At 38.0% G+C, this 24,015-nt stretch overlaps 1 protein-coding gene across 10 annotated transcripts in view; it reads left to right on the plus strand.

The window, feature by feature from the left end:
• The first annotated feature begins 3,016 nt into the window (after nt 1–3,016).
• Nucleotides 3,017–24,015, plus strand: part of Cep192 (centrosomal protein 192) — a 127,471-nt gene continuing 106,472 nt past the window's right edge. For 2 of the 10 annotated variants that reach the window (XM_074070383.1, XM_074070387.1), the window contains exons 1-10: nt 3,020–3,765; nt 4,390–4,556; nt 8,662–8,829; nt 9,765–9,890; nt 14,566–14,729; nt 18,009–18,061; nt 18,878–18,998; nt 20,371–20,519; nt 21,738–21,882; nt 22,436–22,560. In XM_074070383.1, coding sequence (XP_073926484.1) covers nt 8,666–8,829; nt 9,765–9,890; nt 14,566–14,729; nt 18,009–18,061; nt 18,878–18,998; nt 20,371–20,519; nt 21,738–21,882; nt 22,436–22,560 — 1,047 coding nt within the window. In that variant the 5' untranslated portion in view covers nt 3,020–3,765; nt 4,390–4,556; nt 8,662–8,665. Of the gene's footprint in view, nt 3,766–4,389; nt 4,557–8,661; nt 8,830–9,764; nt 9,891–14,565; nt 14,730–18,008; nt 18,062–18,877; nt 19,009–20,370; nt 20,520–21,737; nt 21,883–22,435; nt 22,561–24,015 lie in introns of those variants that run through there. The other 8 variants (XM_074070380.1, XM_074070381.1, XM_074070384.1 and 5 more) reach the window with 6 other exon arrangements.

Consider the following 24,015-nt stretch of genomic DNA (forward strand, 5'->3'; position numbering starts at 1 on the left):
GCAAACATTATTTAAGAGGCAGAAAGCCAATATATAAATTAACATTTATAACTTAGATGCTTAGTGGTAGAGTGCCTGCTTTGCAACTGTGAGGCCTTGAGTTCAAATCCCAGTTCTCCCCCCAACCCCGCCAAACAACTTAGATGCTGACTTTCAATAACATTAGTCAACATTAGAATAAATTTTCTGAAATACTTTAATTGAATACACTTAATAATATGATAAAATAACTAACAATATGGAACTAAACATACTCTTGGCACAGTTTTCCTAGGAATTGTCTAAGGATTTTACCTTCAAAGGTAGAAATCTTTTTTTGTTTTGTTTTTTTGTGGTGCTGGGGATTGAACCCAGGGCCTTATGCATAATAGGCAAGTGTTGTACTACTAAGCTACATCACCAGTCTTGAATGAGATGCATTTTGGATAGCATGTGTTCATCAGTTACTCATATAGGTGACATAATTGTTATAACTATATATATTATAATTTTAAAGGTGCCTTTCTTTGACATATAGAGGATAAAAGAACTGATAAGACATATCCTTTTAATTCTAATTCAAGAAATATTTGAATTTTGTTGTGTTTAATCATGAAAATGTTTTGTCTGTAAAGTTAGCATTCCAGTGTAAAAGGAAATCTTTTTTCAAATAAGTTTCAAGGGTCTTCCTTTTGTTAAAGGACTTGTAGATCTATGGAGGATCAAAGCAAGGGATATAGCTTAAAGATTTGTTTAGCTCAAGATTAACAATTCATGTCTTAGAGGTTTTCAGTCATTTTGAGCTAACGAGTTAGAAAGAGATAATGAATTAAGACCATTCCCCAATTCAGTGAATATTGGGCATCTACAATGTCCAAGAAGCGTATCTTTGCTACACCCCATGAGATGTAAAAAGTAGAAAGTTAGTGCACAAACTCATTCTAATGGGAGAAGGCACTTTGAGGTTTAAAAAAGGTAACAGGTTCTGACTGATTTGTAAGTAAGGGAGAAACTGTAAAGTAGGCATAAAAGCTGCTAACTTACCTGAGCTGGCAGGATTTGGAAGGGATGTGGGGTTTCAACAGGTGGAGGAGAGTAAAAGAGGTTTTATCAGGGAACAGGATATAAAAATCTGAAAGAGCAAGGAACATTTAGGCAACCAGTGGGAAATTAATCTGCAATCATACCTTGAGGTCCATTTATGGGAAGCTCTGGATATTAGTGGCTGAGGCATACCACTGAAAGCACTTGGTAAAGGGGAACTATGGGAGATGACTGACTGAAAATTGGACAGGCATCACTCTAATTCCCTGGGAGGCTCTCCTGGCTCCAGGTTCTCTGCTGGCTCTACTCATTGTCTACAGGGATGAGGAAATTACAGTGGGAATTCTATTCCTCCTTTACAGTTGGCAAGTAAAGTCAGATAATAGTGAATATTTCTTGAGTACTTTCATAGCTTCTGCTTGTCTAGATACCTTACTTACATGAGTTAGCTGCTTTATTTTGTCACAACAACCCTCTGAGGTAAGTGCTCGAATTATCCCCATTTTACAGATGGGAAACTGGTGGCTTGAGGGTACACAATTGGGACTAGGGAGGAGAGCCAGGATTCAGATCTAGACAGTCTGGTGTTAAGAGTGCGGGCTCAGCTGCATGCATGTTCTTTGGATTATGGATCTGGAGAATCATACCAGGTTACTGAATGTTGTGGAGAAGGTACTGATGGCTTGATTAAATTTATGGAGGGATTCAGGGTGAATGACAGACTGGAACATGTAGACATACAACCCAGCAATTCACCTCCAATGATAAAGCCATCAGGGTTAATATTCTTTAGAAGGATAGATATATCACTCAAACACATCTTAGCTTTTTTTTTTTTTTTTTTTTTTCTTGGTGCTTAGACCTAACCCAGGGCCTTGTGCATGTTAGGCAAGTAAGTGTTCTACCACTGAGCTATATCCTCTGCCTATGGTTTTTTGAGACAGGCTCTGCTGTGTAGCCCGGTTTCCTTGAATTCTCAGTTCTCTTGCCTAAGCTTCTGGCTCTGGTTTACTTTCTTGAAATTCAGAAAATCTTGAGAATTTTTTTCCTCCCCACTTAATCTTTGCTTGTTGAGTGTGGGCAAAGGTAGACTAGAGGTAATTGCACTTTCAAATACCAAAAGTTTAGAGGGTTTCAGGAATTGGTATCAAGAGAAGCCAGATGCCAGTGGCTCATGCCTGTAATCCTATTTGGGAAGCTGAGATTGGGAAGATCACAGTTGTAAATCAGCCTGGGCAAAAAGTTCACAAGACTTTCTCCACTATTGCTGGGCAAGGTGGCACATACCTGTCATCTCAGCGAAGACAGGAAGCATAAATAGACCTGGGCAAAAAGTGAGACCCTATCCTCAAAATAACTAGAGCAAAAAGAGCTGGAGGTGTGGCTCAGGTGGTAGAGTGCCCACCTCAGAAGCACGAGGCTCTTTATTTCAAATTCCAGGACCACCCGAAAAAACCAAAGCCTGCAGAGATATAATTGAGTTTGACAATGAGGAGACCACACTTGATAAAGTCAGGACCAAGCTAGATAACATGAGCGAAAATAAAGCAGGCTCAGGATGTAGCTCGGTGGTAGAGCACTTTAGCTAGTCGCGCACACAGGCGCGCACACGCACACGCACACGCACACGCACACACACACACATACACCCCCCCCCCATGGGTTTTTGTGTATGGAGAGGACCACTTTAATTTAGATTATTGTTTTTGTGTGAGTATGGAGAGGACCACTTTAATTTAGATAATTGTACTAGGGGTACATTGTGACATTTACCAAACTAATTACAATATATCATAGTTGAATTCACCCCTTTTTGATAGGCACAGAAAAAGGAAATGATAGCCACGTGATATTTTGGGGAAGTGATCAAATAAACACATCTTCCCTCACCAGGCTAACCTCAGCAATAAGGGCTGTTAAGCACAACTTTGTGTTTTCCCTTTTCACTCTAGAATGCTTTATCTCTGAGATTTTATGTTAGAAATTTTGAGATAAAGAACTATGGAATTTTTTTTTGAGATAGATTTTGGGTGAAAGGTGGGAGAGTAAGTTATCTTTATGGTCTCAGTAAAAGGTTTGTGCTGAGCAGACGGCGGTAGTGGGACTTGTGACTTAAGAAAGATGGGAAAGAGGAAGCTAGGGAAGAATTACGTCTCGTCTCACTTGTTTCCAAGGGGGACCAACCTCCTTACTCCATCACAGACGATTGGTGTCACAATGGTTGGATCCCAAGGACTGACTGGAAACCTGACACGCTTCTGCGTCCACAAAACGGTGTTAAGTTCCGCATCTACTCACGGGAGGACAAAAATGTATCTGTTTGTTCAAGGGAAATGTTTCCTTGTGCGTAAGGCGACTGACGTCGCTTTGGGGTCTCAAACGGAATAAGGCAGGCATTATTTTTCAAGTTGGCTAATACGGTCAGGGCGAGTTTCAGCTGAGCTGCAATCCAGGCCAGCTCGCTAAGTCCCAGGCTGCTTCAAATTGCCGTTCTCACCAATCACTGGATCCTGCCTGCACGGTTCCTTTGCTCTGTCCAATCCGAGGTCTACTCTGAATGCCCGCCCTTCGCCCGGTGCCGCGAACAGACGTAAATCTGAGGGGCGCGCGGTACGGCCGGGTCGGGCGGCCGCGGGGGCTGGTGGTACGCGCACGCGCACTTGCAGTGCGGCTTGGCGGCCTTTGCAGTCTGAGGACTTTTTTGTTCAGGTCTCTGTTCCTCCAGCCGTTGTGGTGGGTTCGGTGAGTAGGGTCGCCGGTGTCTTGGCGTGCATCTGGGCAGGAGGCAGGCAACTTCAGTTTCGGCTAGCATCGTGGCTATAGCCCGGCGGGGCGGTGACGGTTGGGCCTGGCGGGGGGCGCAGGCTCGGAGCTGGGCGGGGAGGCGGGCCGGGTCTCCGCATCCAGCTGTGCCTACCGGTTACGCGCTACTGAGTGAGATTAGTTGCATGCCTTGTGTACACGGCAGTTGACCAGTCGGTGGGCTTTTGGGGGAATCACAACCTTGTTTCCTCCCTTTGCACTCGGTGACTTCTAACTCCTGAGGGGCAAACGCCCTCCGGGCCTTGTTGTGGGGTTTCTTGCAAAGTGCTCTAAGGCCGCTGGTGTTTGCTTTATAGGTATTGTGATGGGAGGTTCAGTCTCCTTTTGTCTTAAACTGTGACTCAGGAAGTAACGTTTTTGTTAGTTGAACGCTTCCCACCTTCTCCGTTTTTTTTTTTTGGTTTCTACTAGGCTGTGTTCCTTTCCTACAATTTTTGCCAATAATTTCCTTATGGACGAAAAATTAGACAAGTTCAGTATATGTTTTCATGAGATTTATGTATCTGCAAATGAATGAATACCTTGTTTTGCTCTTAATTTCAGACTTTGGTAAAACATGAGGTCCCTTTGGACACAGTCGTTCGGAGGAGGACAGCTGTTTATATGACAGTATTTCCATTTGGGGATACCATTTTGAAGTCATTGTGCTGTTTTAACTGCTCCAAAGTCAACTTTTCCCCTGGATTTCAGTTTTATGGGTGAAGCTTATGGTAAGCTTTGAAAAGTAATATACTAAATTCCTGCCTAATTTTGATGTCTACTTAAAGTACCAGGAGTAAATGATGGGTGTTGGCAATTTTGACTAGGCTTTGGGTTCCACAGCATATATTTTTAAATGTGTCTAGTTGTACACATAGACCTACAGTTGACGACTACAGGAGATAATCTTTTATGTGTTATTAAAGTAACTAAATACAAATAAGCCCATATGTGAACATTGAAGTCAATAAGGGAATAGCAAGGTAAATCAAAGATGGCTGCTTGGTTCAAATGCAGTAAAGAAAGATGATAAAATTGTATTATCTTCACTTTAGATGACAGAGGAAAGGTGGCTAATGCAGTACTGACAGAAATTAGGGAATTTTTCCTTTCTAGCAAAGCTTTAGGTATGTGCTTTGTGCATGCATGGTTTAGGTAAGTGTGACCTTTTCTGGAAACAAGAGAAATGGAAATACTAGGTTACATCTTGAGGAATTTTTTTTTCTTTCTTTTTTTTGCGGGGGTGGGCAGGGGTTTCAACTCAGGGCTTTGCACTTGCAGGGCAGGCCCTCTGCCACCCCTCCAGTCCATTTTGCTCTAGTTATTTGGGAGATGGGGGGAGGTCTCAAGAACTATTTGCCCAAGCTGGTTTTGAACCTTAATCCTCCTGATCTCAGGGTCTCAAGTAGCTAAGATTACAGGCATGAGCCACTGGTGCCAGGTAGGAATTTTCTAATGGGTTATGTTATTGCACCCACAGCAAAGCTCTATAGAAGTACTTAACACTGTGTGTCCTGTGATAGGGATTATCAGCTCCTTGAGGGGCTGCCTTACTTATTTTTGCATTTCTTCTACCAATAGAGTGTCCTTTATGGCTTGTGTCTGAACACTTACATGGATGATCTTAGAGTAATATCTGAACTTTCTTTGGATTTGACCCCTTCTACATAGGGATAAGTGTTGAAGAGTTCAGTATACATTTTAATGTGGTTTATATATTTATAAATGAATAACTTAGTAATTATGAAGCTAGAGTTATACCATAGTTTATTTTAAGATGTGATGGGAGCTGGCATTGATAATATAGCAGTTAATTTCAACTCTAGGTATACTTGAAGTTTGAAGCATTAGAAATTGGTGACTGAGAGTGCAGGAGAGATCAGAATGATCATAGGTGTCCAGCTGGTAGAGCCTGTGGATGCAGATGATGTGCGTCAAGGTTAAAAATACAGCAGGAGAGTGGATGGAGGAAAGGTAACAAGTTTGGTTTTATATTTGTTGGCGTGAGAGGCATTTGGAAGTGGCTAGTCAGGACAGAGGTGCTGTAATCCCAGCACTCGGGAGTCTGAGGAGGATCATTAGTTTAAGGTCAGTCTGAGCTACATAGTGAGACCCTGTCCAAAAAAAAAATGGAGGGTGCTTATTGGTTTACAGCTAGTGATGATTTTTCTGTGTGTTGACATCATTTGAAAACATTTGCTCAGCAAATATATTGAGGGTCTGTCTTGTCCCAGCACTGCTCTAGGTAGGAATGCAGTGGTAAACCAAATAGGTAGGGTCCCTATCCTCATGGAGCTTACATTCTAATGTAGGTAGAAAAACAGATGAAGAGGTAAATTACGTAGATCAGTACTCTAGTGCCATGCTTAGTTCTGCAGTGAGAAGGAATGAGAGGCAAGATGAGTGGATACCTGGAGCATCTGGGACTGTGTAGAGGTCAGAGTCAAGGTAAAGGCCTCAGAATAGAGCCTGTCTAGCATGCTTCAGGGACAGCAGGGAGGTTAGTATGGTTGGTGTGGAGTGAATTGAAGGAGAGTAACAGAAAATGAGATCAGAGACACTAGCCCCTGTCAGCCATCAGGATGGCCTTTTTTACTTTGAATGTGATGGGAAACCAGTAGAGAGAGGGTCTCAGTCAAGGAGTGGTAATATACGACCTATTTTACAGGTATAACTCTATTGCATGAAGAGAAGACCAGGTGAGAAAGAGTGGCAGCATAGAGATAGTGAGTGTCCAGGCAGGAGATGGTAGTGGCAGTGGAGGTCATGAGGAATGGCAAGGTTCAGGGTGTATGGTTAAAGTGTAGCCATTGGGATTTGCTCAGAGTGTGGGGGCAGGGAAGGTGTCAGTGGACTCTGATGATGAAGGCTTTTGGCATAACTAACTGGGGATTGGATTTACTGTTTTCTCTGGTGGGGAAGACTGAAGAGCAAGGTTTTCAAAGAATAGGTTTTTCTAAAGAGGGTGAGAAGGAGGTAGAATCAACATTTGAGTTTTAGGTACCTGTTACATTATCTGTAAGCTGTAAATGTGAATGCTTAGGGTTCAGGGGATAAGCCTAGGCTGAAGGTGTCAATTTCATGGGGTATTTGAAACTTTGAAACTAAGGGCAGTCACTCAGAGAGGGTAGTGAATGGAAGAGTTAGAGGACTGAGCCCTCCATTTGTGTGGAGGTCTAGGAAATGAGAAGGAAAAGAAGCAGTTGGTGAAGCTGGAGAAGAACCAGCAACTACATCTTGGAAACCAAAAAAATATTTCCTCAGTGAAGGAATAATCTGAATCCCATTTTGTTAATTAAAGAAAATAAGGAGAATTGACTATAGGTAGCGTCATGGGCTTGGCAACAGGGAGCTCAGTGGTGAGAATGGCAAGCATTATTTGGGGGGCAGTGTGAGGAAAGCCTGATTGGGATGCATTCAGAAGGGCAGGAGCGGAACTGGATGCCAGTCACAATTTCTTCTGGGGGAGTGTGTGGTAAAGAGAGTAGCCCGGGGGGGATAAGAAGGAGTGGAATAGAGGAAGGGTCTTTTAAAAGATCTAACAGCTTGTATAGCATGGGAAGGATTGTGCAGAGAATATGGGATAAACTTAACATTTGAGAAGGGCCATTTGTATTGGCAAAGTGGATAGTGCAGAAGCGATAGAGCACCTGCACTTGAGCCACTTTGCCAGCCGTTTTGTGTTGGGTATTTTTGAAAAAAGTTCTTTTGAACTATTTGCACGGGCTGGCTTTGAACTGCAATCATCCTGAGCTCTGCCTCCCCAGTAGTGAGGATTACAGGTGTCCAGCTAGAGGTTATTATTAATCTTAGTAATTGTACAAATTTGGGGAAATTTGCTTAGTTTCTATAGTTTGTCTTCACTGTAAAGTTTTCTGTGGATTCAATGAGGTAAAGTAGTAGATATGCAATAAATTTTAATTCTCTTCTGTTTGCTGTTTTTTTCTTTTGTCATCCTAAAAAAAAAAGATTCTTGTCCCATACTAGTAAGTTTTCCTTTTCAAGATATAATGCCAATATCCTCATTTTTAGAGCTGTTTCTGATTTATGTTTTTGTCCTCTCCCTTGTTGTTTTCCTTACTAAATTCCACAAATGCTTACTTGATAGGCACTCTGAATGATTTTTGAGATTTGGTAACATCTTATGAGTGTTGTGAGCATCAGGGTCAAGTTAGACCAATGACTAATGTGAGCTTTTAGGTTCTTACCAATGGTATAGATTTTGTGCTGGAGTTTTCCAGACTTAGTCATTTGTGTACTCGTCTACCATGTCATGTGCCAGTTGTACTTTACTGAACTGAAAATTTTTTCTTTGAATGTGCTTACTTTTTAAACTGTGTTTTCATCCTTAACAGTAATCTCTGGCTGTGGGCATAGTTCAGTGGCAGAGTATGTCCTTAGTATGCTTGAGGCCCTAGGTTCAATCCCAACCATGTGTGCACACATTCACCAAAAAAAACCAAAAAAAACCTACCCAACCAAACAAAACCAAAACAATGATCTTTGAATCCAAGGTCTAGATTTCTTTAGTTGTATTCTATGTTTCTGTTCCATGTTTCAAATGGACTAAATGCCAAACTTTTAAACACTGTAAAATCATCTGTATCCCATTTTTGCTTTCTTTCCAGATAAATTTTCAGTAACTTATATTCCTTACCACACTAAACCAAGGGTAATTAAAACTGTTGTATTTCACATGTGTTACTCTCTCAGTGATGTTGCAAAAAATTATTGCCTAAGACTTTTGGTTTCCCAAGATTTATGAAACTTGTATTTAGTCATTTGAAAGTACTTTATAGTAATATTTGATTTATAAAAATACTTTTGTTGTTGCAGTGAGATGGAAGATTTTCATGGTATAGCAGAAGAGTCATTTCCAAGCTTTTTCACCAGTTCATTACTTGGTAATAGTGGGATTTTGGAAAATGTCACTCTTTCTTCAAATCTTGGCTTCCCTGTTGCTGTTTCCACACTTGCTAGGAATAGATCTAGCACTGATAACAGGTAAGACTTATTCGAACAGTTTTTTGGTTTTTTTCCATCAGGTTTATAAAACCTATAACATACTGATATATAGCAGAGCTGGGTCTGGGAAGCATCAGGACTTGGGTTTCTGTCTTCCCATCTGCGTCTTTGTGTAATTTTCATTCTCTTCTCTCTCCCAGCTCATTGGTTTTATCTTTCCTGCTCTATGTCACCAAATATGGTAACACAAACTCTGAAAAGACATCTATAAATTACACTTCTAACTACACAGGAGATTAACGAACTGTCCCTTAATGGTTACCTCTGACTGTGGTTTAGGGTAATTGGATATGTTTAGAGGTATGACAAGGCTTCTGTTTTTACTTCATTTTAGCTAGATTCATGATTTACTAGACTGGTATGCCTGCCTTTCTTCTCTCATCTTCAGTCTGTTGTATACTTCTGAGATAACTTAGCCTGTATTCTAATAACATTCAGCTCAAGTTTTTCATTCTTAGGAACTAAAACCAGCCTTTATTTTCTTAGCTTTTCTTATTCCAGTTTTATAACCAGAGAGATATTTGGTTAAATATGCTTTGTTTACATCACTGCAAATGTGAGGTGTATAGTTCACACATTATTACATGTAGGGTCTGGGTAATGTGTAAAGTTTTGCTCATGCTTAAATAGCTGACCATCTTCCATCTCCTCTCAACCTAAGCATTTTATGAGGAGCATCAATCATCTTTATCTTTGGGATGAAGGGGTTGGATTAATTGTCTAAAAACTCTTTTAACTTTAGGATTTCTTTTAAGATCCAAAGATTTTTCTGGTGCTTTTACACAGGATGATTATTTTGAACGCTAGGGCTCCTATTTCTTTTTAATCACTGGTGGTTGCTTTTACTGTCATGCAGCGATATGTCATGGCAAATTTTAAATGGACATGATTTAATTTTTAACTATTTTGTGTAGGTATCCTGATGTCCAGGCATCTTACTTAGTAGAAGGGAGGTTTTCAGTTCCATCTGTGTCATCTCCCAGTTGCCAAAGTGATGCTGAACCAAGAGAAAAGTTACAGCTTAGCTTTCAGGATGATGAGTAAGTTCAAACCCTATCGCTTTAGTCTTGTGAAAAATGTAAGGTTGTGTCGCTGATTAATTCTAAGCATTTTAATGAGTTTTCTTTATATGTTTTTATCACATTTTTGTCTTTTAAAACATTTTTTCTAACTCTAAAAGTAACATGCAAATTGAAAGAAGTAGAAAATATAGAGTATGATGAAGACAATAAAGGCCTGTAATCAGTTAATTAGAGAATAGCTAGCTTACTATAGAAACTGATTTCATTTTCATTTTTAGTCTTAAGACTTTTTTATGTGCATGTTAATTAAATTTTTTAAAGTAGGATTAAACTGTATATACTATTTTAACTTTTAAAAATTATATTGTGCTCGTCTTTCAGTTGCAATTAATATAAATCTGTCATAATGTTAATGGCTATTCAATCAAGTCTACGTTGGGCAGTTAGATTATTGCAGTCTTGCTATTATAAATGTAATGGATTTTTTTATATATACACATTTATACATATACTTGGACACTTATGAGATGAATTTATTAAGATAAATGCTAGGATTTAGATTGCTGAGTTAAAAATACTGTATCTTAAAGACCATTTACATCAACACACTACTCTTTAGAAAACTAGTACCAGTTTACATGCACACTAGACGTATATGAAAATGCCTATTTCTTTGGGTCCTACTCAACATTTGGTGGTGTTTTTAATCTTTGATTTTAGTGCTAAAATAATCTATACATATGTATTTATACATGGAAGAAAGTCTGGAAGTTTGTAAAACCAACCAGGGCCTGTGTCCTGGGCAAGTGTTCTATGACTTGAGCCACACCCATAGCTGCTGGTTACTTCCTGATGGTGGTACTACAGACAATCTTAAGGTTTTCTGTGTTAAATTCATGTTTGAATATTGATGGTGTTGAATATACTTTAATGTTAGTTATCATTTATATTTCTGTTGGGAATTGCCTCTTGATAGCCTTTATCATAGGAGTGCTTTCTATATATTAAAGATATCGACCCCTTATATATTCATTCACTATCTTAGGGTTTTCTAGAGGAATGAACCATATGTATGGTCATTCTATTCTATTGGTATAATATATACTGCTATCTTATGTGTGTGTGTGTGCACACACACACACACACACACATATATTATTATGTGTATATATATTATATATATATACACATAATTATGTGTATTAATTATTTATTATTATACACATAATTATGTATAATAATTATACACATAATTATGTGTATTAATTATTTATTATTATATTATATACACACACACACACACACACACACACATATAAAAAATTATAAAAGGGTATTTATTAGATTGACTTACACTATCAAAGTCTGCATGCTGGAGAGCAAGCGAAACCAGTAGCTGGAAGCCTCAGAACAAGGGGAAACAGTTACACAGCTCCACCCTGAGGCTGAAGGCCTAGAAGCTTCCTGGAGAGTTGGTAGAGTGAGTCCATGTTGAGAGGCTGAAGAAGTTGGAGTTAATGTCCATGGGCGATGGCAGCAACAGATGCACCCACTCAGGAAGACTTGAACTTTGATGAGCTGGTTGCCATCCTCCTTCAGCTTTTATTCCAGCCGAACCTCCAGCTTATTGAATGATGCTACCTACATTCAGGAATAATCTTATTCCTATGTAGTTGCTGTCTCACATGGAAACACCCTCACAGACAAACAAGTGTGCTTTAGTTATCTCCTAGGCACCTCTCAATCCAATAAATTGATAATCAAGATTAATGATCACACTCATTCACTATATTTTTGAGAGTGCTTACTGCATGCCAGACATTTCCGAGTGCTTAGGAAATACCAGTGAACGAAACATGTTCAGCAAAAGTCATCAAAATACGTCATTTTTATAGCATGTTAGAAGGGAAAAGCATTAGACAAGATCATAATAAGAGTTTTAGGAAGGCTGAAGGCAGTGATCAATGTGGGTCTCATTGAGGAAGTAAGTAGTGAGCCAAGAATTGAGGGAGTTAACTATGTGAACACCAGGTGGAAGAGGTCATCAGTAGAGGGTGCAGCCAGTTGAAGGCACCAAGGTGGGAGTATGCCTAATTTGTTCACACTGCAGCAAAGGGGCTGCAAGGGGTGAGTAGGACTTTGACTCTTGACTCCAAATGAGATGGGAAATCATTAGAGGATCTCATCCAAGTTATGTTTACAAAGGCTTATGCTGGCTGTTGTGTGGAGAATAGAGCGTAAGGGTTAAGAATGACAGCTGGGAGACCACCAAGGAATTTGGGGGGTGGGTGTCAAGGAGTTGAGGGAGCAGGAGATGATAAAAGCATCAGGCATGATTTTCAGGCACTTCACAGTTGCGAAGTTGGGGACAGAGGAATGACAAAGAGACTAAGAATTAGTGATTAGAGGTAGAATCAAAAACATTTTACAGTAAGCCTGCCTATTTACAGATTTTTTTTTTTGTAGGGGGTAGGGATGGATGATACTGGGGTTAAACTCAGGGCCTCATGCTTACTAGGTAGGTGATGTACCACTTGAGCCACTCTCCCAGCCCCAGGATTTTTTTTAGTTCACAGATTTTTTTTACATGTGTTTTTTTGACCAAACGCAGTCATAAATAAATAAGTAAAAAAAAATTCCAAAACCAAGTTCAAGTTCCCGTGTGTGCATCATGCAGCTTAGTTGATAATTAGAAGTTAGTTCTCAAGTCAGTCATGTTACCATTAGTTCTGTTTTAATTGTGCGATCTACTGAATGTTTCTCTCCCCTTAATTTTGTGAAACTATGCCTCCCAAAAAGTAAATGGTGCCCAAAAACAAGGTAGAAGTAAATGTGCCAAGTGATGAAGTGAACATTTGAGATTTGTTGAAAGGAGGCATGTCTTTAGTAGAAGTTGGGTGGCATTACAGGAAAAATGAATCAAGCTGTATCCTACACATTTGTGGTTCTTCTTGGTGATGGTCTCCTGGAAACCATATACCCACAGTTACCAAGGGTCTATTGTATAGCCGGGTGCAGTGTTGGGCAGGAGGATCACTTGCATCCAGGAGTTTGAGACCAGCCTGGGCAACATAGCAAGACTGCATCACAACCGACCAAACAAACAAAACCAAATTCAATAACAAAAAATGTAAAAGGAGAGATTATCCAATAGTGTCAATGAAGGTCAAGAATTGACCATTGGAACCAGTCCTGCTGGTATTTGCCTATAATCCCAGCACTGGGGAGACTGAGACAGGAGGATTGCAAGTTTATGGGCTACATGTTTGAAAAAACAAACAAAAAAGAAAGAAGGAAAGAAAAAAGATTGGCCATTGTAGTTAGCATAGGTCATTTGGTTACCCTGACAAGTAGTTTTAATGAAAGTAAGGAGAGACACAATAGGCTACTGAGAGTGAGCTTAAAAGAGAATAGAAGATTAATAGTAGAAACAGTGGTCAGCTTGTAGAGGCTTACTGCAAAGGGACCAGAGAATTGGGGCTTGTGATAGCTGGTAGATACAGGGGGTCAGGAGACATTTTGCTGTTTTGTTTTGTTTTGTGATGGGAGAAGTTGCATGTTTACATGGTAATAGGAATGATCTTCTGGAAATGTAAAACTTGATTAGGTAGAAAGAGGAAAGAGTTGTTGAAGCAATGTCTGCATTTTTAAGAGGATGAGCTCTGGGGTCCAATGCAGGGAGCAATTTCTGATGGATAGGATCCTGTAGGGTAGCCCTAGTGGTAGAATCTGTGAAAGTAACCTCTTCAGTGCTTCAGGTTAATAGTAGGCTCTGAGTAGGAAGCATGGCCATCAAGTCAGAGTGAGGATGGAGGAGAAGGAGTTGCTGGTTTGAAAAGAGAGAAGTAAAATAATCTCATGGAAGTGTTCAGACAGGGAAAATAGGATTGCTAGGCAGCTTTTGAGGGTTATGGTATGAATTTAGTGTGACATGATTGGGAGTGACAGTGATGTTTTCTCCAAGTACATTAAACTTTAGAAGAACAGGTGAGGAGTAGGTGGCTAGTTGGATTTAATCAGTGTAGTTTGATGAAGGCAGTGAGGCATTTAGATGAAGGAGAAATGGATACTAAAAGAGTGGGTCAGGTGATGTGTATGGATGGTTTGGAGGCTCAGGATTATAGAGCTGTACTTGAGGAAGGTGATGTGAGGGGTAGTAGATGATACAGATCTATGAGAGAAACAGTAGTCCTTATTTGACAGATTATGAGAAACAGTGACTTTAGAGGGTATTCAGGCTTTCAATAAGGCAGTAAAACCAAAGGACCCTTCAGAGAAGGGGATCAGGAGCAGCAGACTTAAGAGAACCAAAAGAATGGTGGGAGGGCTTTGTTGGGGAAGGCAGAGGGGTATGTAAAATGCTAGTACTTATAAGTCCTGGGTTTATTGTAGTAACTGAAATGGATCCATGAAGGGCCTCAACTGATGAGTTTGGTGAGACTGAATGTGGGGTTGGGGGCGGTGATGGGAACCTTACTTCCCTCTTGAATTTTGATGGAGGAGAGAAGATCTGGAAAGTGATCTGACCCAGCATGTTGATTCAGGAGAGGGTATTTTTGTCTGTTTGTTTTTTCACTTTGTATCATTTTCCTTTTTGAAAGATGAAACACAAGATTCTTTGTTATATTTTATATGTTTATTTAAGGTAACTAACATCATTATTGATTCACTTATAAAAATGTTTTATCTCTAGGAAAAAGAACTGTAAAGAAAGTCCACATTTGTCAGATATTCTCATTAAACAGTCTGCTTTTCAAAGTGATACAATAAGAGCAGAAGAGGAGCAAGCTAAAGCCATAACGTCTTTTCAGGATCAGAATCTTTTGAATAGAGTTTCAGCACTGGAAGAGGTACCAGGTACTTGAACTATTAGAAATTATTTCTTAATGTATATATTTTGATTTTATTTTCGCTTTTTCATCTTTGAGCTGGTATTTATTTTATGTTGCAATCATGTAAACTAAAAATGCTTCGGTTTGGCATATACCTAATATCTTACTTTTGTAGTGACAAGTCTCTTATTGGATCACCTCTTAACTGTCTTGACTGGTGATGCTGGTTTCCTTTGGAAACCATGCTGTCAGCCACAGCATGCTTTACATTTTACTCCTTTTACTTTTCTACCCACCAGTTAATTTGTATTCTTAGCAAGAATCATTTTTTTCCTAAACTTACTTTTATATAATGGATGAATTCTAAATTCTAATAGAAATTGTTTCAAGTTAGACGTAAAATACTTAAAAGTGATCATTTGAAAAATTGCTATCAAATTAGATTAAATCACAAAACTGCAGGGGAGATTGTTTAAAAAAATTATAGGTTTCTACTGTCTGATTCCGTTTAGGCATGCTACATCCTCTCTGTGTCTCTCAAAAGAAATCAAATCTGGAAATTGAAAACTACATGCTTCTACCTTATGTAGCAATATCATTTAACTGCAAACTCTAGTTCAATATCAAAAGACCTTGCTTGATTTTATGTTAAAAGATTGATGAATGTACATTTATATGTTTTTTAAAAAATCTAAGGGAAGTTTGTGTTTTCTTAATGAAAAATGTCAAATTTATATGAAAGTAGAAACTAGTATTTACACTCACAAGCAATAAAAGAAAAAATAAATTGGCCTTTATCAAAATTGAAAACTTAAACTTCAAAGTACACAGTGAGGAAAGTGAAAAGACAACCATAGAATTGGGAAGATATTTGCAACTTATATGTATGAAAAGGAACTAGTATTCATGATATATAAAAAAAATCTTCTATTACGTGTTAAAAAGATAAATGGGCATAAGATCTGAAGAGACTTTTTCTATAGAAGTTGTACAAATGGCCAATAAACACTGAAAAGGTGCTTAATGTCATCAGAGAAATGCGATTTGAAATCATAATGAGATACAGCTTCAGAAGTAAAAAGATTGCCAAGCATGTTGTCAACAACTGTAATCCTAACTACTTAGTTGGTGAAGATTTGGAAGATTGTGGTTCAAGGCCAGCTTGGGTAAAAACTTAAAATCTGGGCATGGTGGTGTGTATCTGTCATCCCAGCTGTGTGGGAAGCATAAACTGGAGGATCACAGCCCAGGCCAAGCTGGGCATGAACACCAGACCCTATTTAAAAAATAGCCATAGCCAAAAAAGGACTGGAGCTGTGGCTCAAGTGGTAGAGTACCTGCCTAGCAAGCACAAGGCCTCAAGTTCAAACTTAGTACCACCAAGAAAAAATTGATAGCTATAATAAAAAAAAAAAAGATGGAAAATAATAAGTGAGGAAATGAAGAAATTAAAACCTTCATATTTTGCTAGTGGGAATGGAAAATAGTGGCACTATTTTGAAAAGTTAGATCCTCAAAATATTAGACATAGAATTGCCAAATGTATTAGACTTTTCGCTGCTCTGACAAGTTCCTGAAACAACTTAAAAGGAGGGAGGATTTATTTTGGCTCATGGGTTCAGAGGTTTCAGTCCCTGGCTGGTGCCCTTCATTGCTGTGGGCCTGAGGAAGGTGAATATCATTGTGGGGAGTGTGTAGTAGAGCAGAGCAGTTCATCTTGCAGTGAACAGCAAGCAGAGAGATGTGGAAAAAAGGGGCAGAGGACAAAATACGTCCTTCAAAGGCCACCCCTAGTGACCTGCTTCCTCCAGCCAGGCCTCTGCCTTCTACTATTTCTGTCACCTCCAATAATTTAGTATTATGAATCCATCAATGGATTAATCTATCTGGGAACCAAGGATTCAACATATATCCTCCTTTTTGGGGGATATTGCATATCTAAACCATAATACCATATGACCTAACAATTCAAAGTATATACTAAGGAAAACATATGTCCACACAAAGACTTGTATGTGAATGTTCATAGTAACAGTAGCTTAAATTGGAAACAATTCATGTCTATCAATTGATGAATGGATAGACAAAGTGTATGTTCACATGATGGAGTCTAATTCATTCACAGAAAGAACCAAAATTGTGGTATATTGTAGATGAACTTTGAAAGCATTGTTCTAATTAAAGAAGGCAAACACAAAAGGTCACAAAATAGATGATTGCACTTATCCATAGGCAAATTGATAGAGATGTAGATTGGTATATGTCAGGAACTAGCGGGAGAGGAGAATGGGGAGTGATTGCTAGCTAATAGGTACAGTGTTTCTTTTTGGAATGATGAAATTCTGGAATTAGAAAATGGTGATAATTGTATAATTTTAGGAAGATACTAAAAATTACTGAATTGTATACCTTAAAGGGTTTACTTCTATGGTATGTGTGAATTACATGTCAAAAAAACAAAACAATAGACTTCTCATGTACTTATCCCTTTAGTTTCAGTTGAGATTTTTGTTTTACTTGTTGGGGATGTGCTCAAGTGGTAGAGCACTTGCCTAGTTAGGTACAAGGCCCTGAGTTTGAACCCCAATACTGCCAAAAAAAGAAAAAGGAAAAGAAAAAAAAGACAGAAAGCAAATTCTCTCCCTCTCTCTCTCTTTTTCTTTGTGGTGCAGGTTTTGTTCATGCATGCTAGGCAAAGTATTGTACCACTGTACCTCCTTCTTACTCATTTTTCTATTTTTTCTGATATTTAAAAATTCTAGACACCATTTTATTTCTATATATTTTAGTATACATTTCTAAAAATATGGGCATTTTCTTATATGACCATAGTGCTGTTAACACAACGGATACTTAATTCTTTCCTTATTGTCTGGTATGGCAGTAAACCTGTTGGTTTGCTTGAATTGTGGTATGAGGAGGGTCATGTTATGTACAGTGCATTTTTTGGGTCCCTTATGTCTGTGTGTATTGAAAAAGTGAGGCCAGTCCCCTGTAGCTTGTTCCTCTATTGAACTTGTCTGTTTGCTTACTTGAGGTGACATTTCCCTTGTTTCTTCACTATAAAGCAGAAGTTAGTTTCAAAGTTTTGATTCAGTTCATATTCAAGTTCTGTGATATGTTTAGAATTTTGATTCCCCATCCTGTGATTTTAAAAATCTTAGTGAACCAATGATGAATTTCTGTACAATCATTTGAAATCATTTCTATTTCAAGATAAATTAATTTTCTGTTTTTAGGTTTTTTTGGGTATTTAGTTGAAAAAATAATCTGTCCTTTTGGTTTTTTGGTTTTTCTTAATCAGACTCATCTCCTGATTTTCACTTACAGTCACAGATGGATAATCAGGAACACAAGGTATATTTTTATATATTATCAACTTCTGAATCATTATAGAGGAGTGAAAATTCATATTTCACATATATGTTAGTTAATATTAGAAGTTTTCAGCTTATACATAGCAAAACTACAATTGATGTAGCTTCAGCAAAACTGGGAGTTGGTCTGAAGTAATAAGTGCTGGCATATCCTATGCCTCAGATATTCATGAAACGAGCTCAGTTCTGTCCTTTAAGTACAAAATTGCTTTAACAGTACCTATTTTATCTAGTTAAACTCGTATCAATTGTTTTAATATATATTTGATATTAGTGTGAAATAAATTTGACACTTAGAGGGAAATACTGTGTTTTCATTCTGGGTCTTGAGTGTCCTTAATAAATCAGTGTGCCCTTTTGAATTACATGATCCCTGGGTTGAGGAGCAGAGAAATCAGTTGTTCCAGTGTAATGTCATGAACAGTTGCTTAGATAAAGGTTCCTGAGTCCAACTTAACTATGATCTTTACTTTCTGGATCAAGCCTTGTTTTGCTCCAATTCAGTTGTGTATTAGTATATGACCTATATTACTAATTTCTCCAGACATGTGGAAACAATTTGATAGAAGTCTTAAATTTTAAGGATATCTCTTGGGGAGGGTGAGGGGAGGGAAGTAAAGTGGGGCAGGAAGGAAAGATGCTAATACATATAAAACATCTTGTTCTTCACTGACTAAATTGTGATTCTCATTTACGGAGCATATTGTTAATTGAGAAAATACTTGGTCCTTTTTTGTAGTCTTGTACTGTGCTCTTCAAAGAGTATACTTCTCTTACACGCCATTTTATTTGTTAGATTGTTGTGCCTGATGCTCGAAAACATTTTGAAGACAAGACTCCAAACTGTGACTTCACCCATATTAGTTTATTAGAAAATGAGAAACTTATGTCACTGACAAGCTTGGAAGATTCTTCTGGTACTGCAAAGTAACTTATGTTTCATAAGTTATTATCTAGCCACTCTTTTATGTCTGTGTTGTAGCAGTTACTATTTCAACTTTTTGGGGGTTTTGCTGTCCTCTTTTGCTCCTACTTACTGTCAAACAGATAGTCACTATTGAGTGATAGAACTTTAAAAACGTATTTCTGTAATTAATCATGATTATATTCATTTCCCAGTCTGACATCATTAGGGTACAATTACCCACCTAAAGATGCCCCTCAGTGTAAATCACTATATTAAGAAACTGGGAGAGCAGTGGAATATTTAGCCCCTCTTCCTTAAGAGACCTCATTAGTCAAGTGCAGAAACGAGATTCATAGCTAAATTTCGGATTGCATGAAGTATATTTCAACAGTACAAAAATTTGCTAGGGAATCATAAATAAATTCTAACTGAGAAAAGTATCAGTAAAGCTCTTTGGAAAGAAGAGATGCTAGCCCTTAGACATGCAAGGAGATGCCTTTCAGGAATCAGGAGCAGCTTTAGCAAAGGCCATCATTGGAGGCTAGCTATCAGCTTTGTGTGTCAGGTTTACAACACCGACAGGAGGCTTCAGTGGTAAATAAACCCATAAAAGTAGGCTGGCGCCAAACTATTCTGGCTCTGAAGGCCAACCATGCTGAGCAGGGTATTGGAACATTGAAAACCACTTAAATATCTCCTCTCCTTTTCTGCCCTCTCTTGCTCATCTTTCTTTTCTTTCCCTTAACTCCCCTCCCCGTCCTCTCCTATTCCCTCTCCTTCTCCCCCACTCCTCTCCTTTTCTCCCCTCTTTTGCTCATCTTTCTTTTCTCTTTCCCTCCTCAACTCCCCTCCCTGTCCTGTCCTTTCCCCTCTCCTTTCTTCTCCCCCCTCCTCTCCTCTCCTACCTTCTCTTCTCTCTCTCCACTTCTTCCTCTTCTCCTCTCCCCTCCCTTCCCTCTTTCTTTCCCCTCCCATTCTACTCTTCTTCCTTCCCTGCTATTCTCTCCTCTCCTCTCTTCTGTCTTTTATGACAGGTTTTTTTTGTTTTTTTTTTTTGAGTTAACCATTTGCTACTCTGTTTTCTGAATGTTCTGCTCCTTTCCTACTGGTTTGTAATGCCACGTTTATCATGTCCTAACTTTCTGTAACCTACCAAAATCTGTTTTTGTCCTTACCTCTCAAAGGGATTAGTTATTGTATTAAAATGTTCATAATGACTTAGAATAGACTAAAATTATAAGAGTTTTCTCATGTCAAATGTAAAAAGTAACTGATAGCATCCACTGACCTATTATGTTTTATCAGTTTTTTAGGTTAAAAATTATTTGTAATTCAGTCCCTATTTTAAAACGTGTCCTACTTTTCCTCCATTTTACCAATAGATGATGAGATTAATGATGAAGAGTTTTATGATGATCATTTGGAAGCTTATTTTGAACAACTGGCAATTCCAGGAATGATATATGAAGACCTAGAAGGACAGGAATCTCCAGAAAAATATTTTAAGTTACCTACAAGTGATCCTAGTAAGGTATGTTCCAATTCTTATGATTTTTAAAAAATTTGACATTAGAAATTTCTATTGGTTTAATTAGATATTAACATTAAATTTAAGCCTTTGGTTTTCTTTGAACCTGAATTGATACAAAATGCACTTTTTAAATTTTTTGCTTCCTTTTACTTTGCTCTCACCTGCAAAATTGAAAACAAAGAGCCTGGTGTGGCAACTTATACCTGTTATCCCAGCTACTTGGGAGGTGGAGATCACTTGGGAAAAAAGTTAGTGAGATTCCATCTCAACAGATAAATTGGGTGTGATGGTGAATTTCTGTAATGCCAGCTATGTAAGAGGCATAGGTAGGAGGATCATGGTCCGACACTGGTTCAGGCAAAAATGTGAGACACTATCTGAAAAAATAAAAAGAAAAGAAAAAAAAAAAAGGCTGGTGGCATGGCGCAAGTGGTAGAGTGCTTGTCTAGCAAGCTCAAGGCCCTGGGTTTGGCCTAGTACGGCTAAAATAAAAGAAGAAAAGGAAGTAGTACACTGCAGCAATCCCAGTATTAGGGGGGCTGAAGCAGAAAGATTACAAGGTCAAGATCAACCTGGGCCATATATTGAGACCCTGTCTGGAATAAGAAAAGAAAATGAAAAAGCACAATGGACATCTATATATACACCCTTTGTTCATATTAAACAGTTGTAAACATCTTGCCCTGTTAGTGATTTCTTTCTCCCTCCATAAGTACTTTCTTCCTTGAGTCATCTAAAAGTAAGCCCTCTGTAGCCTCTCAGGCACAAGTATTACACTAGTGGTTGCAGTGATGATTTCTCTGATGCCTCTGTTAGTTAACCTGGCATTCTTCAGTAAAGCAGATATTCTCTGCTTTCCACATCTTCTTCCTCAAAACATCTAATATTTTTATTAGCATATATTAAAATACATCATTGTGATATTTCCATAGATGTGTACACTGTATCCCAAACAAGTTCCCCCTTTATATTCCTCAAACTCCCTGTTCTACCTCTCCCCCTTTTTCAGACAGTATTTAATGGGTTCATTATGTTATCTTCATTACATAATGTACTTCAATCACATTCACCCCTCAATACCCTCTCCTTTCCACCTCCTTCTTCCCGCTGGTTCCCCTTAAGTAGTCCCCCTTTTCTGCTCGCATCCTATTGTCTTTATTATCAGAATGTTTAATTTTAGTTTAACAGATTAATACAGCTAAGATATTCTCTCAACAGGCAAATGAAAGCAGTAGCTTAAACTCTAAGTTTCAGTCAAAAAATAACAGCTCTCTGATTTCCCATGGCTCGTGCTCTTCAGGAAGTTCTGGACCAACTTACAAAGAGTCTGAAGAAGAGCATGTTGTCTGTCTGCCTGGGACCAGTGAGTGTTAAATGTGATTCACTTGTTCCTGAATTCTGTGTTTGACTTCATCTTCTCTTTTAAAAAAAAAAAAATTGTTTCCTTGTTATTGTTTATCTCATATTAACTCTTCTATGTGTTTTAATAATACCTGAGTAAGAGCTCATTCACCTCCTTGGTTAAATTTGTTCCTGAGTGGTTTTGTTTTATGTGATATTGTAAATGAGATTATTTTCTTAATTTATTTTCACCATGGTTCCTTGTTATAGAGACATTAAAAGTAGTTATAATTCATGACAAATTGGTAATACTAGAAATATAGTAATATATTCTTTTTGGATTGACTGTTGAAACACTTGAGAATTAGAAACTGATTCTGTGTATGGTAGCAAGTTTGTCATGTTTATTTCCTCTTACTGAGGTTTATTTTCTCTTGCAGTTTGCTAAATTTGTCATGAATGCTGTTTTAGGCTTTATAAAATAATTGTGGTAACAAGAAGTTATTATATTAGATTACTCAAGGTTTGCCATTACTTCCATTACCTTTTTTTTTTTTTTTTTTTCCTTTTTTTAGGTGTTTCAGTAGAGGATACTAGAGATAGTAGAAGGCAGGTTGATGGTACATTTTACTGTAGTACCTGGAGAACTGAGAAGGAAAGGGCTGAAAGTTTGAAGTGTATCCTTTCAGATCAAAGCAGAGTAAGTTTATGTGCATTTTCTGTAAACTTTCTATGAAAAGAAAAAAGGACTCTTTTGTGTTTGCACGGTTCCTTCCTTTCCTTCCTTCCCTTTTCCTTTCCTTCCTTTCCTTCTTAGTACTGGGCTTTGAACTCAGGGCCTTACATTTGCTAGGCAGGCATGCTACTACTTGAGACATTCTTCCAGCCCAGTTTTTTGCTTTTCAAAGAAACAATTATTGTTGACTTCTATGAAATACAGAAAAAGTGTAATTCATTACTGGTAATGTTTGTCTTTATATCATTGATATCATTAACATGAAATATATAATGTACATTCTCTTAGATTAAACATTTAATGACTTTCATTTAGATTATTTATTTGGAAAACTCTTCAGCCCAATGTGCAGTCATTAGATAATAAAGTAAACATTGTCTTTTACCTTGTTCCTGCATATTTGTTTTTCATTATGTCAGTTTTTTTCTGTTTATAATGTTTGAAACATGGTTGTCATTTCTGACTCAGGTAGTTATTCCTTCTTTAGTATATATGTATGTGTTTGCCTCAGAACTGTTTGGTGATTTTTACTATTTAAAGGGAATGTGTTGCATACACATAGAGAAGTCATTTTATCCTCACAGTACATTAAAGCAGTAAGTGATGGTGTTACGATTTTAGGGGAGATGAAGTCCAGAGGACCTGAATTCTGTCAGTATGTCTAGACCTTAATGTCTTAAGTTTGTTCTTTTCTGTTTAGCCCCTATTCAAGTTCAAAGTGTCTAATTTATTCCCTCATCTACAGTATTTTTCTTCTTTTTTATGCTTGTCACCATCAGTTCAATCTTTGTTACCTGGCTTTTTTTATATATAATATTCTTTGTCCGTATGTTTCAAGCTAATAATCCTTAAGGTACTATATAATCTGGCCTGTGTTTCTTTTACTGTTGTATGTGTTTCTATTTACTTTCCTCCCTTCCTTCCCTAATCTAGATTATTACCATCTTTCCAATTTTAGGTCAGGTCCCTGATTACTTTTCGGTAACTCTAGATTATATTCATTTGTTTGAACTCTTACTATAGTAGTTGTATTCTACTCTAATATTTTACGATGTATGGAAATATTTTACTTATCTAGTAGTTGCCTGGTCAGCACCTTAGAAAATTGCAGTTCATCAGAGAAACCAGTTAGATACAAATAAAGTACAAGTTCCTTCGCTCACATAACCAGGATGAGAGTCCATGGGGTTTTCCTCCTAGGATACTGCTGAGGATGTTGTCATGCATATTATCATTGATGTGTACGTATAGTCTAATACAGATTTATCATTGATGTGCATATGTAGTTTGCAGTACAGATCTATATAATTCTAATGCAGTTTTGTGCCAGTTAATGACATGGATACACTCTGAGAAATGTCATTAGGTGATTTCTTTGTTGTGTGAGCATCATAGAGTGTTCTTACACAGACTAAGATG

Source organism: Castor canadensis, chromosome 4, assembly GCF_047511655.1.
Source record: "Castor canadensis chromosome 4, mCasCan1.hap1v2, whole genome shotgun sequence".
NCBI classification, from domain to species: domain Eukaryota; kingdom Metazoa; phylum Chordata; class Mammalia; order Rodentia; family Castoridae; genus Castor; species Castor canadensis.